At 42.0% G+C, this 13,628-nt stretch overlaps 1 protein-coding gene across 1 annotated transcript in view; it reads left to right on the top strand.

Moving 5' to 3' along the window:
* Nucleotides 1-13,628, top strand: part of CFAP47 (cilia and flagella associated protein 47) — a 572,366-nt gene that overhangs the window by 97,741 nt on the left and 460,997 nt on the right. Inside the window, exons 23-24 of the mRNA XM_040424993.1 lie at nucleotides 8,633-8,801; nucleotides 10,879-10,979. Coding sequence (XP_040280927.1) covers nucleotides 8,633-8,801; nucleotides 10,879-10,979 — 270 coding nt within the window. The remainder of the gene's footprint in view (nucleotides 1-8,632; nucleotides 8,802-10,878; nucleotides 10,980-13,628) is intronic.

A 13,628-nucleotide genomic window follows, 5' to 3' on the forward strand; every position in this document is an offset into this window, starting at 1 on the left:
ATTGGGGGCACCTGAGGCAGGGTAATAGTGGTGATCCTGGAGCAGAGGTATTAGGGTCACCTGAGGCAGGGTAATAGTGGGGATCCTGGAGAAGCTGCAGGGGTATTAGGGGTGCAATTGGAGAAGATTCAATATTAGGGGTGATTTTAGAGAGGGGGCATTGGGGTGGCATCTGGAGCTGGGGTGCTCCTAGAGCAGAGGCATTGGGGGGACCTAGGGCAGAGTCCCCCCAATGCCACGCTGAACTCTGCAGAGAGCAGCACACATACACAGATCTGAGTCTGCAATAAACAAATCCCCTATTTCCCCCTTACAGTCTCCTACAGCTCACTACTGTCACACACCTGAGAAATCAGTCCAGCACCGCAGAGGAGTCTTTCTCTCCAGCAGATAGTTTCCAGACGGCAGGGAGGGCAGGAGGAGGCAGACACCTTCTCTCCTCTTTCACAGCCAGCAGCCCCAGAAGTTAGAAGATACTGCAGGGCCTCCTGTACAATGTACACCAGTAGGAGGCTGCATCACTGTGCGATACTGCCACCTAGTGGTTGCAATAATTATCTGTCCTGAGAAAGGAGAAATAATTACTCCGCCATCTTATCTCGGGCGCAGGAGACTGGGGGCCCACCGAGGAATCCCCCGCCTCCCCGGTGGGCCAGTCCGAGCCTGTGCGTATTTCAGGTGCAGATGGTGGCACAACGCTAGGTCTAATATTGTGGGAGTGGAGTGGGCGGGGAGGGGCCGACAGGCCCATCTCATTCATCATTTTCAGTTTTAGATGTATTGTAGTCAGTAGTGCTCAGGGGGGTTTGTAAAGCTTGGGTATAACATTGAAGTGGTATTTAATACTGATGACCTATCTTCAGGATAGGTCACTAGTATATGATCAGTTGGGGACTACTGGCACCCCCGCCGATCAGCTGTTTGAAGAGGCTACAGTGCTCTTACTTAGCACAGCACTGTCCATTGGATAGTGGATGTGCTTGGTATTACATCTCAGCCCCATTCACTTGAATGGGACTCAGCTGTGCTAAGGCATGTGAACAATGAACGTAAGTCACATCACTGACCTAGGAAGAGCCCGTCTCTTCAAACAGGTGATTGGCCGGGGTATTTGGAGCCAGACCCCCATCAATCAGATCCTGAGGTTAGGTCATCAGTATTGAACACTCGGACAACCCCTTTAACACCAGAGTCTAAGATATCTAAGGTATATCTCAGTGTGTATATGATGTGTGACAAATTTAACACCCAGGTTTTCCCATATAAAACCACAATGCAGAGTTTTTATATTCATATTATCAACAGAATACTCATCAAAAGCCCATGAAATGCTTCAGTACTTCCTGTTATCTGCGTCATATAGTTCTCTTATTACTCTGATGTGCTGTGAAGTGTCTACATCGATCTCTCCTGTGGTCTTGCCATGCTGTTTGTAACGCTGTCAGTGCGCTCCCATGAGACATGCCTAGTGCATTCATGGTGCTGTGACTCTTCTAGAACACAGAAATGAAAAAAAGATCAGCAGGAAAGTATCTCATGTTCAAAAAACATTATTATCGCATCTAGCCTCTGACTCACAACTGCTGCCTCCTAAATATTTAAGCAACACATTGCCATGCTCCTCACGTTGCAGGATACAATACATTGTGTTGCACTCAAAATTGTAGTTATAATAATTTAGTTATAATGAACCCAGGGAGTCATCTCAACTCATGGCATAATAAACACACTATTATACCTTATTGTCTCATTAGTATTTATAAGTAGCATTTTAACCTGCTGATGGCCCAATATCGTGATTTTTTATTTTCACTGTATTAAAAAAAATCTTGTTAGGCAATTAGCACGAGGTTGAATGCTAAGACTTCAGATAAGGTGTTATTCCAGTATAATTAGATCAAACGCTTGTCCATTAGGTGTAGTTAATTGTTGTAATGATCTTTTACCTTGTTCTCTGAGCAGCTGTGATTTTTCCTTGGTATTTTTAAGTGTTTGTTTTAAACCCGAGACATCACATTGCAATATGTAGGATTTCCACTGGAAATGTAATGCATTAACCCCAAAAAGAGACATGCCTACTAGGCTGCACCCTCAATAGAGATGTGAATTTATGTGACAAAGACCACCAAAAACAAGACAAAAATAGAGGACCCCAAAATACATTGCATATCTAAAGATATACAAGTCTTTACTTTTTCGAATAAAACACTATCAGTGAAAGGCTTCAGAGCAAAAACTGATTATAATATCATTAAATATCGATGGCCACCATCAGTAGGAAGAGTCCCCTCTTGTATCTCCATCAATGTGGGATCATCATCTGGTAATATAATGCTACATGCTCTTCGGAATATCGGAATAATTCCATATTTATTGCATATGCATCACATATACCACTATGGCTCGCTGGGACCCCTACTGATATCTAATATCCCTCGTTGCTTCAGAGAACCTGGCCACAAAGAGGGGGAGAACAAGATCATGGCACTTTTATTTAAAGTCTGATGGGCATTATGAAAAGCTTTCTTCTCATCTCCACAAAAATGCTTTTCCATAAAATTAGCCTAGATGTATACTATATCTAGGTCTGTGTAAAGCATGGTAAGCAGGGACATAAAGATAAAGAGCAGTTGGGACCCCGATTGCAGGTCATATCTACTATCTTTATATATCTATCCATGTCGTACGTCACACCACTGTGAAGTTTTACTTGTAGAAACTTTTCAAGCAGATGTCCTTCATCAGGCTTAACTTGAAACTTGAAGGATGAGAATGGAGGGTTTCATCAGTGTGATTGTCTACCAGGTAGAGCTGAAGAACTGAGGTGAAAGGACTTTCCAGGTGACTACTTGACAAGGACAGCTAATATGGCAGACAAAAACTGTGAAGAAAGAAGGGCACAAAGAAAGGTCACTTAAGGATTCAGAAGTGCCATCTAGTTTTAAGTTTTGCCTAGGAGAATGACTTTATACTTTTGGAGCATCCTGTGAAAGCAGTGATGTCTTCATTTAATGATAAGCCTGAATGTACCAGTTTTAGAAAAGAAAGATGTATAATCTTCTGACGCTGGAAGTAGAAAAGACTAAAATGATCACATAAGCAGGTGTCGATCCAGTCTGAGATTGCATCCAAAAAGCCATTGCCTAGCATATAAGAAATGTGCAACGTTATTGATTAAAGATGCCAGACACCACTTAATATACAAGAATCACAGTCTGAAGACCCAGCAATCAATCACAAAGACAGACTTAAAATGATGTTCATTTTCTTACTAAATAAAATGAATCAGGCAGCATGATCTCAGCCTGAATGCAGATTTCAGGATGATAGACAATTATATTACATGTCTTTCAAAAGAGGATGAGGATTTATGATGCATGTCTCATATAGCAGATACATCAGTAGTCTCAGACAGCTACAATATGTTCAGGTACATTATACTGTACTAAACCTGTACTAAAAAATATTGGTTTATACTAGTACTGCACTTAAAGGGGTATACCGATCATAACAAGTTATTCCCTATATACAGGATAGGCAATCAGATTTGTGGGGGTCCTACAGCTGGGACCCCCACAGATCAGGAGAGCAGTTACCCCTGCTCTCGTGATCTGTCGGGGTCCCAGTTGTAGAACTCCCCCCCCCAACCCAATTTGATAGGTATGATCACTCGTTATAAATGAAAAACCCCTTTAAAGGGATTGTGTAGCCAATTGAGTGGTCATTTCCTATGTGTCCGGAGGTTCTAGGTAGTAGCGACTGGCGGGGACCAGGAACATTAGAAAGGTAAAGTGAGGAATCAGTAAGGTTAGTATGACTTATTTTAGTCTTTTTTTTTTTTCATAATAATCAGCATGACATCCCCTTTATTGGGAATCTGTCAGCAGTTTTATGCTGCTAGGTTTTAACATCTCTAGCACATGCCAATAAATCCCCATATTCATGAGCTCATGGCTGTCTCTGATTGACAGTTTTTTCCATATGAATCAGAAGCAGGTGGGTGGGGAGAACCACGGCCTCATGAATATGGGGACCCGCTTGGAATACGCTGAAGCTGTTCAATACAAGATTTTAGCAAAACGGTTGAGTCAGTTAAAGAAAGTGACACAGCATTTTGCTAAGGGGATCTGTGACTAGTTTATATTACCCATAGTTAGGACACCATAAAAATGCTGACAGACTCCCTTTAACCACTTCCAGACCGGGCCATTTGCCCCTGTCCTGACCAGGCCTAATTTTGGAAATGTGACATGTGTCACTTTATGTGGTAATAACTTAGGAGCGCTTTTACTAATCCAAGCCATTCAGAGATGTTTTTTTCTCGTGACACATTGTACTTCATGTTAATGGTAAATTTGAGTCAATATGTTTTACCTTTATTTATAAAAAAAATCTGTTTTCTAAATTTAAATCTCTCTGCTTTTAAAACAGAAAGTGATACCTCATAAAATATTTATTACTTAACATTCCCAATATGTCTACCTTATGTTGGCATCAGTTTGTGAATGTCATTTTATTTTTTCAGACGTTAGAAGACTTAGAATTTTAGAAGCAATTCTTAATATTTTTAAGAAAATTTCCAAAACCCACTTTTTAAGGACCAGTTCAGGTCTGAAGTCACTTTGTGGGGCTTACACAGTGGAAACCCCCCATAAATTTCCCCATTGAAGAAACTACACCCCTCAAGTTACTTAAAACTGATTTTACAAGCTTTGTTAACCCTTTAGGTGTTCCAGAAGAATTAAAGGAAAATTTGGCAGATTTTTCATGTTAATCAATTTTTTTCTTTAACACATCGAGGGTTAACAGCCAAACAAAACGTAATATTTATAACCCTGATTCTGCAGTTTACAGAAACACACCACATGTGGTCGTAAACTGATGTAAGGGCACACGGCAGGGCGCAGAAGAAAAGGAGCGTCATATGAAAGGCAGATTTTGCTGAACTGGTTTTTAGATGCCATGTCCCATTTGAAGCCCCCTTGATGCATCCTTACAGTAGAAACTCCCAAAAATTGACCCCATTTTGGAAACTAGGGGCCAGTTTTATGGGTACTATTTTGGGGTACATGTGATTTTTAATTGCTATATATAAAATTTTTTGTGAGGCAAGGTAACCAAAAAATGGCTGTTTTGGCACCATTAAAATATTTTTTTTTTTACAAGATTCATCTGACTGGTAGATCATGTGCTATTTTTATAGAGCAGGTTGTTACGGACGCAATGATATCAAATATGTTTACTTTCTTTGTTTGTTTCAGTTTTACATAAAGCATTTAAAAAAAAAAAGTTTTTGTGTCTCCATTTTCTGAACGCCATATTTATTTTATTTTTTCTGCCAATCGTCTTGTGCAGGGGCTCGTTTTTTGCAGGAAGACTCTTTATTGGTACCATTTTTGGGTACATATGATTTTTTGATCATTCATTATTGCACTTTATGAGGCAAGTTGACCCAAAAATTGGTTGTTTTAGCACAGTTTTTATTTTTTTATTTTTACAGTGTTCACCTGAGGGGTTAAGTCATGTGACATTTTTATAAAGTAGATCGTTATGAACGTGGCAATACCTAATATGTATACATTTTCATATTTATTTAAGTTTTACACAATAATAGCATTTTTGAAACCAAAATAAGTACTGTATTTTTCGCCCTATAAGACGCACCCCCCCCCCCCCCCAAAAAAAAAGTGGTAGGAAAATGGTAGTGCGTCTTATGGGGCGAATGCTGCCGTTTTTACACTGACACACTGCCGACCGCATGCTGCACAGCGCGGCCGGCATGTGTATCAGCGAGGAGGAAGGAGGGGCTGGGGGCCGGCCTCTAGTTTTGTAATGGCAGCGGGGCCCAGTGCAGTCACTGTATTCTATTGCATCGGGCCCCGCTCACTGTACTACTCGTATCTACTGTAACTGCAGACAGGCAATGTTTAACTATAGATATGTTCGATCCAGCAGCCTGTACTTACGATCATAGCAGGCTGGAGGCAGGAGGCTGGGCGGGCGGGCGGGCACTGGCAGCGTAACTTCACCTGATTTAAGAATGAAGCAGGCGGCGCAGGCACGTGACGTAGTGAGTTACGCTGCCAGTGCCCGCCCACCCAGCCTCCTGCCTCCAGCCTGCTATGATAGTTAGTACAGGCTGCTGGATCGAACATATCTATAGTTAAACATTGCCTGCCTGCAGTTACAGTAGATACGATTAGTACAGTGAGCGGGGCCCGGTGCAGTAGAATACAATGACTGTACTGGGCCCCCGCTGCCATTTAAAAACTAGTGTAGATGCCAGCCCCCACCCCCTGTATTGGGGGTCATTCACAGTGGCTGACACTGTTATGGGGGGGATCTGTGGATGTCAAATAGCATAAGATGCTATTTATCTGTCATCCACAGATCCCCCCCATAGCAGTGCCATGCCATCCACAGACGCCCCCATAACAGTGCCATCCACAGACGCCCCCATAACAGTGTCAGCCACAGACCCCCATAACAGTGTCAGCCACAGACCCCCATAACAGTACCATCCACAGACCCCCATAACAGTGCCATCCACAGACCCCCATAATAGTGTCATCCACAGACCCCCATAATAGTGTCATTCACAGGCTACCATTAGTTCAAAGCCCACCAAAAGCACACCTTTTGGTTCAATATTTTTTTTTCTTATTTTCCTCCTCAAAAACCTAGGTGCGTCTTATAGGGCGAAAAATACGGTATGTTTTAGTGTCTCCATAGTCTGAGAGCCATAGCTTTTTTATTTTTTGACTGATTGTCTTAGTTAGGGTCTCATTTTTTGCGGTATGAGGTGACGGTTTGATTGGTACAATTTTGGGGGGCATATGCCTTTTTGATCGCTTGGTGTTGGACTTTATGTGATGTTAGGTGACAAAAAAAAGCTTTTTTGGCACAGTTTTTATTTTATTTTTATTACGGTGTTCATATGAGGGGTTAGGTCATGTGATATTTTTATAGAACTGGTTGTTACGGATGCGGCGATACCTAATATGTATACTTTTTTTATTTATTTCACAAAATAATAGCATTTTTTAAACAAAAAATTATGTTTTAATGTCTCCATGTTCTGAGAGCTATAGTTTTTTATTTTTATTTTTTAGCCATTTTCTTATGTAGGGGCTAATTTTTTGCGGGATGAGGTGACGGTTTTATTGTTACCATTTTGTGGGACATACGCCTTTTTGATCACCTGGTGTTGCACTTTTTGTGATGTAAGGTGACAAAAATGGCTTTTTTGGACACAGTTTTATGTGCTATGCATATGCAGTTTTTATATGCTTTGGGCACATGTGTACGGCGTTATTTGTACGTAGGAGATCCTGGCACAGAGGCAGATCTGCATTATTATCTAAATGGATCACCTGCAGATTATCCCCAGTCTTGTAGAGGACATGTCTGCACCTGCAGTCCTTTCACAGTAGTTATTAACCCCTCAGCAGTCCCCCCTTCACTGAAGGGGGACTGCAGAAAGGGTTAAGAAATACTTTGAAGGGTTCCCCTCCCCGGTGGTGATGGGGCGTGGCTTCACAGATGTGGGCGTGGTTGCCAGTTTGGGGGCGTGGTCGTTGAGGTCCGGCTTTCTTGGGTGAAGCCAGTGGCCACCCTACCATAGGACGTTTATATCCTATGGGCGGTCGGCAAGTGATTAAACGCTGGAATATTATTTCAAGAACAGTTTAATATAAGTCCATTTGTGTAAAGGCTATACATAGCACATAAGCAGACTATGCAGCTGCTATGGTGCCTTAAAGTGAGGGCACCCATTACAGGTTGGTTTCCCCAGGCGCACAATGACAGCAAGAAAAGAAGTGGAACAGTTAAAGGAGTCCTGAAAAAGTAATGAGGGCCCCTGTCCACCTGTTAGGAATTCTGTACCTATTCCATAGTGACACACACCTGTTTTCTGTCATATTATATCAACTTTTTGTGACTCTATAGTTTTTATGAACAATAAATAATAATTTCCCCGTTTTTTTCTTATACATTGGTCACTTGATTCTTACTAACAAGGATTGTTAGGTTAAGCAACAGGTAGGGGGCTACTGGAAGTCAGTATGGCTGTAAGGTCAGACTACACAGGGTTTGTTGTCTGTTACCATGGAAACACGCACACAGGTATATAAGCTGTAGTTGACTGAATGGGAACAGTGGCACGGTAATCAGGCATGGCCACCACACAGTGTACGAAGCAGTATAGTTCTGGTGCAGCTGACCTGGACGGCTGACGGGAGCTGATAGGTCATCAATGAAGTCCCAAAAAACCTCTTTAATTGTGAAAGTCAATTAGATGCGCAGAAGAGACAGTTAAATGAGTAATTCATCCGCGCTAAAGCTGTGCTTCTACAATTCTTGTCAACTTGATTATCAGTAATCCCGGATACTCTGTATTGATTACATAATAGTTTGCAGGTTAAATGTGATTAATGGCAGATTTGTTGAGCACACTTAGACCTTGCCATGACTGCTATAACACGATAAATGAATTTGCCATTAATTAAATGAATTCTTGGTTACCTGTGCACGTTTCCTCTTCAGTTTTATTCATCTGTATGCTATAAATGACTTTTAATCTGCAAATGTATTAGCAGCAAGTATATAACTATAGATTTTTGTGCTGCAGGTGGCAGCCTATGACTTTCAGCTTCCAGTAAATATCAACTTCACCGGTGGATTATCTGACGCTGACAGCTCTGCTCCTGTCACCCCCACCCATTCCGAAAAGCATATTGTTATTCCAAGGCCTCAACTGGTGAATGTCATCACTCCAGCCTGTAAAGTAAATGCTACTGGTATGTCAATACATTTATCTTTAATCTATTAATATACTGCAACTGACCACACATCCAAGTCTGAAGTACGAAGTCCTTTCATAGAGAGGCAGTGTGTCTGTGACCTGACGCTCTATAAGCGCAGTCTTTTGTACTTTAAAAACCTTAGTGATCTTAAATAAGACACCGCTTTCATACACATAGTAGCATTCCAGCTAAAATCAAACAGCTATTGATGAATGTAAATGGTAAAGGGTTAAAAAAAAGTTTTTCACCCTTTTCTGCCAAAGCTGTTGTCTGGGAACTATATTGTTTAATATCTTTATCAGTGAAATTGCAGAAGGCCTCGATGGTAAGGTGTGTCTTTTCGCTGATGACACAAAGATTTGTAACAGGGTTGATGTTCCTGGAGGGATACACCAAATGGAAAAGGACTTAGGAAAACTAGAGGAATGGTCAAAAATCTGGCAACTAAAATTTAATGTTGATAAGTGCAAGATAATGCACCTGGGACGTAAACACCCAAGAGCAGAATATAAAATCAGTGATACAGTCCTAACCTCAGTATCTGAGGAAAGGGATTTAGGGGTCATTATTTCAGAAGACTTAAAGGTAGGCAGACAATGTCACAGAGCAGCAGGAAATGCCAGCAGAATGCTTGGGTGTATAGCAAGAGGAATTACCAATAGAAAGAGGGAGGTGCTCATGCCGCTCTACAGAGCACTAGTGAGACCTCATTTGGAGTATTGTGCGCAGTACTGGAGGCAATATCTCCAGAAGGATATTGATACTTTGGAGAGAGTTCAGAGAAGAGCTACTAAACTGGTACATGGATTGCAGGATAAAACTTACCAGGAAAGATTAAAGGACCTTAACATGTATAGCTTGGAAGAAAGACGAGACAGAGGGGATATGATAGAAACTTTTAAATACATAAAGGGAATCAACAAGGTAAAAGAGGAGAGAATATTTAAAAGAAGAAAAACTGCTACAAGAGGACATAGTTTTAAATTAGAGGGGCAAAGGTTTAAAAGTAATATCAGGAAGTATTACTTTACTGAGAGAGTAGTGGATGCATGGAATAGCCTTCCTGCAGAAGTGGTAGCTGCAAATACAGTGGAGGAGTTTAAGCATGCATGGGATAGGCATAAGGCCGTCCTTCATATAAGATAGGGCCAGGGGCTATCCATAGTACTCAGTATATTGGGCAGACTAGATGGGCCAAATGGTTCTTATCTGCCGACACATTCTATGTTTCTAAATAATAGGGTCTTCATGACAGACCCACCTATATAGTCAAGTGGCATTCTCATCTTAGACATTCGTGGCATATCCATGGGCTATACACAGCTGCCTGGCTGTCTCTGTGCCTGGCTGTCTCAGAAGTGAATTGGGTGTACAGTACTTAGGCAACCGACGCTCCATTCATTTTCTGAGGGTATGCCTCACCAGGCTAGACTAGATGCAGGGAACTGCTATTCTGCAGATAAGTGATCAACCAGACGTTTATCTTCCTGCAGCCAGTCATTCCATTTCCCCCTGCTATAGATTCCTAATACCAAGTATCCATCTAATATAAAACACTAATGTCAGGTTTATACATCCCGGGGAGCAGTGGAGGTGCAGTGCATTTACATGCAGCGATCACCTCCACAGTATGAGAAAGAGCTATTGCCAAAATAGTGTCCTTTTGGGATAAATGTGCCTGCTGTACGTCTCACAGCCCCAATTTTTCTGTAAAACTGCATCCATAAAAATATATACCATGGTATAAATAGTGTATATTTGAAGGCAGACTGGGAAAAGCATTTGCATAAATCCTTACATTTATCAAAAACAGAGCAAATAGCCATTCCTGCTCAGTTATGCTGTAGCAAACTATCTTCTGCTAGTGATGTACCGTATTTAGCTCACAGAAGAATAAATGTTTCAGTTCACAGACAGCATGACAAAATTTTGAAAAAAGTAAGGAATAGAAACACAAATTTTTATTAGAAGCTTAGATTTTTCGTAATGCAGTGTAGTTACATAAACAGGTCATAACTCTTAATGTATCTCCTAATTCTGTAGTTATTTCAGTTCTGATGCCTTTTCCCAGTTTTACAGCAGATCCTCCGACTCTCCACTAATCACATTGCATTTGAATTACCGTCTGGGGTGTTTGATCTTGGCATTGCAGATGACACTTTATCCTCTCAGGTAAGACTCCTGTGTACACTCTTTCAGAAGAGTAGATTAGAGGTTACTGCAAGTGAGAGGATATGATGAATAAGTTCCCAAAAGTTGTATTAAGTCCTATTCATATGCTAATCACAAGGCGCAGATATATTGGCCTTTATCTACAATTGCACCTTCAATCACCACTAGTTGATTTCCTAATATATCGTTATAGCAATTAGATCGATCAGAGATATTCTGGCTGTCTGTAGTTGCACTATAGGAAGCTACTAGATTATCGCTGAGTTTAAAGGGGTTGTTTGACCAAATACATTTTTTCTTTAAAAGAAAAGCTTCAAAATGACGTTAAATAATGCAATAAGTCAAACTCACCTTATAAGGCTACTTTCACACTAGCGTTCAGAGAGGATCCATCTGGTATCTGCACAGACGGATCCGCTCCTATAATGCAGACGTTTGGATCCGTTCAGAACGGATCCGTCTGCATTATAGTTTAGAAAAAATTCTAAGTCTGAAAGTTGTTCAGACGGATCCGTCCAGACTTTACATTGAAAGTTAATGGGGGACGGATCCGTTTGAAAATTGAGCCATATTGTGTCAACTTCAAACGGATCCGTCCCCATTGACTTACATTGTAAGTCTGGACGGATCAGTTTGCCTCCGCACGGCCAGGCGGACACCCGAACGCTGCAAGCAGCTTTCGGGTGTCCGCCTGCTGAGCGGAGCGGAGGCTGAACGCTGCCAGACTGATGCATTCTGAGCGGATCCGCGTCCACTCAGAATGCATTAGGGCTGGACGGATGCGTTCGGGGCCGCTTGTGAGCCCCTTCAAACGGAACTCACAAGCGGAGCCCCGACGCTAGTGTGGAAGTAGCCTAAATCTCCTACCACTCCTGTTCCTATGCCTCGCGGTCCACTTCTGGTCGCTGCTGTCTGTCATCTCAGCCGGTGATTGAGCAGTCAAGAGGGACCAGGAAGTAGAAACTGGCAGGGGACTGTGAAACGTTGGAGTAGGACGAACAGTGATCCAGTATGGCGTGTCTGACTTATTTTAATTTCTTACACCATGCGAAGCCTTCCAAAAAATAATAAACCGAGTCTTCCTCTACATGAGTAGTACTGCAGAAAAGGAGTCCAGATGATAATTTTTATTTTCCTACTCTCTACTGTCCACTGTTGTCAGCGCTCAGAGCTGCACTGAAATACATTGTTAGGACTGCTGTGCATGCGCACATAAGTCCTCTCTAATATATTAGAACAGCACAGCAGTCCTGTGTATTTCAGCACATGTTTGAGTGCTGACAGCAGTAGGAAAATAAAAAATAGAGATCTGGACTCTTGAAAGAGTCCAAGATCATGGTGGCAGATTCCCTTAAAATGGTTCAACAGCCCCTTACTATAACAGCATGTAGTTAGCTCCCATGCTCCTCTAGTGGTAGCATCAAGCAGCCAGAACATTGGGGCAGATTTATTAATACTGTGCCAGATTTATCCCAGTGGCCGATGCTGGATGATGAATCTGTCTAGTCTAACTTTTCCTATTAGCTTAGTTTACATAAAACAATGTGCCACTTAATGGTTCATTTAAGCAACACTCCTCCTTGAATCCACACCCTTTTAAAATAAGCAACACCCCTTTATGGGCCAGGTGGTCATTTATTAAACAGAAATATGCAGATTGCGGCACAAAGGTCCTTTGCGCTGCATTCTATGACTTTTCTCCCAGCTCACCCCAGGTCTAAAAAAGTGGGCGTAGGCCCGTCTCATTTACCATTTTCTACACCTGTTTCAGGCGTCTAAATGTAAGACGGTGGATCCGCCAAAGTTGTGTAGAGGCCGGCGCCTCTTCATAACTTCTGCAGATCCACCGCCAGTGCGGACTCCTTTTAGCCAAATAGCTCAAAAATATAGTGCCATATGGTTAAATGTAGTGGTGGAAGAATACAGTGAATTTATAGTTATGTATCTGCCGTATTCATGAGGTGAGTGCTCCTATCGCTTCCACCTGTGCCCATAACAGTTATTGACGGGCTGCTGTGTACCTGCATATACAGGAGGCATCCATCAATCACCTGCAAGAGGTGGGGGAAGCTCTCTCATGAACACAGCAGACACATAACTACTGTAAGGCTAATTTCACATTAGCGTTAATATTTTCCGGTATTGAGATCCGTCATAGGGTCTCAATACTGGAAAAAAACGCTTCCGTTTTGTCCCCATTCATTGTCAATGGGGACAAAACCTAACTGATCAGAACAGAATGCTCCAAAATGCATTCCGTTCCGTTCTCATACCGCATGCTGCGGTTTGCTTTCCGTCCTGGGATGCGGAGCAAGACGGATCCGTCATGACCCACAATGCAAGTCAATGGGGACGGATCTGTTTTCTCTGATACAATCTGATACAATAGAAAATGGATCCGTCCCCCATTGACTTTCAGTGGAGTTCATGACGGATCCGTCTTTGGTATGTTGAAGATAATACAACTGGATCCATTCATACATTTTTGCTGAACCGTGCCGGATCCAGCAAAAAACGCTAGTTTGAAAGTAGCCTAAGTTTGACGCAGTCTTTGATCCCTTCTTTTAACCAAAGGGTGCGATAGCAGACCTGTCCCCATACTATGCTGCCTTACGTATCTGAGTGACAAATCCACTTACTACCTCAAAG

Source organism: Bufo bufo, chromosome 3 (genome assembly GCF_905171765.1).
Source record: "Bufo bufo chromosome 3, aBufBuf1.1, whole genome shotgun sequence".
Taxonomy (NCBI): domain Eukaryota; kingdom Metazoa; phylum Chordata; class Amphibia; order Anura; family Bufonidae; genus Bufo; species Bufo bufo.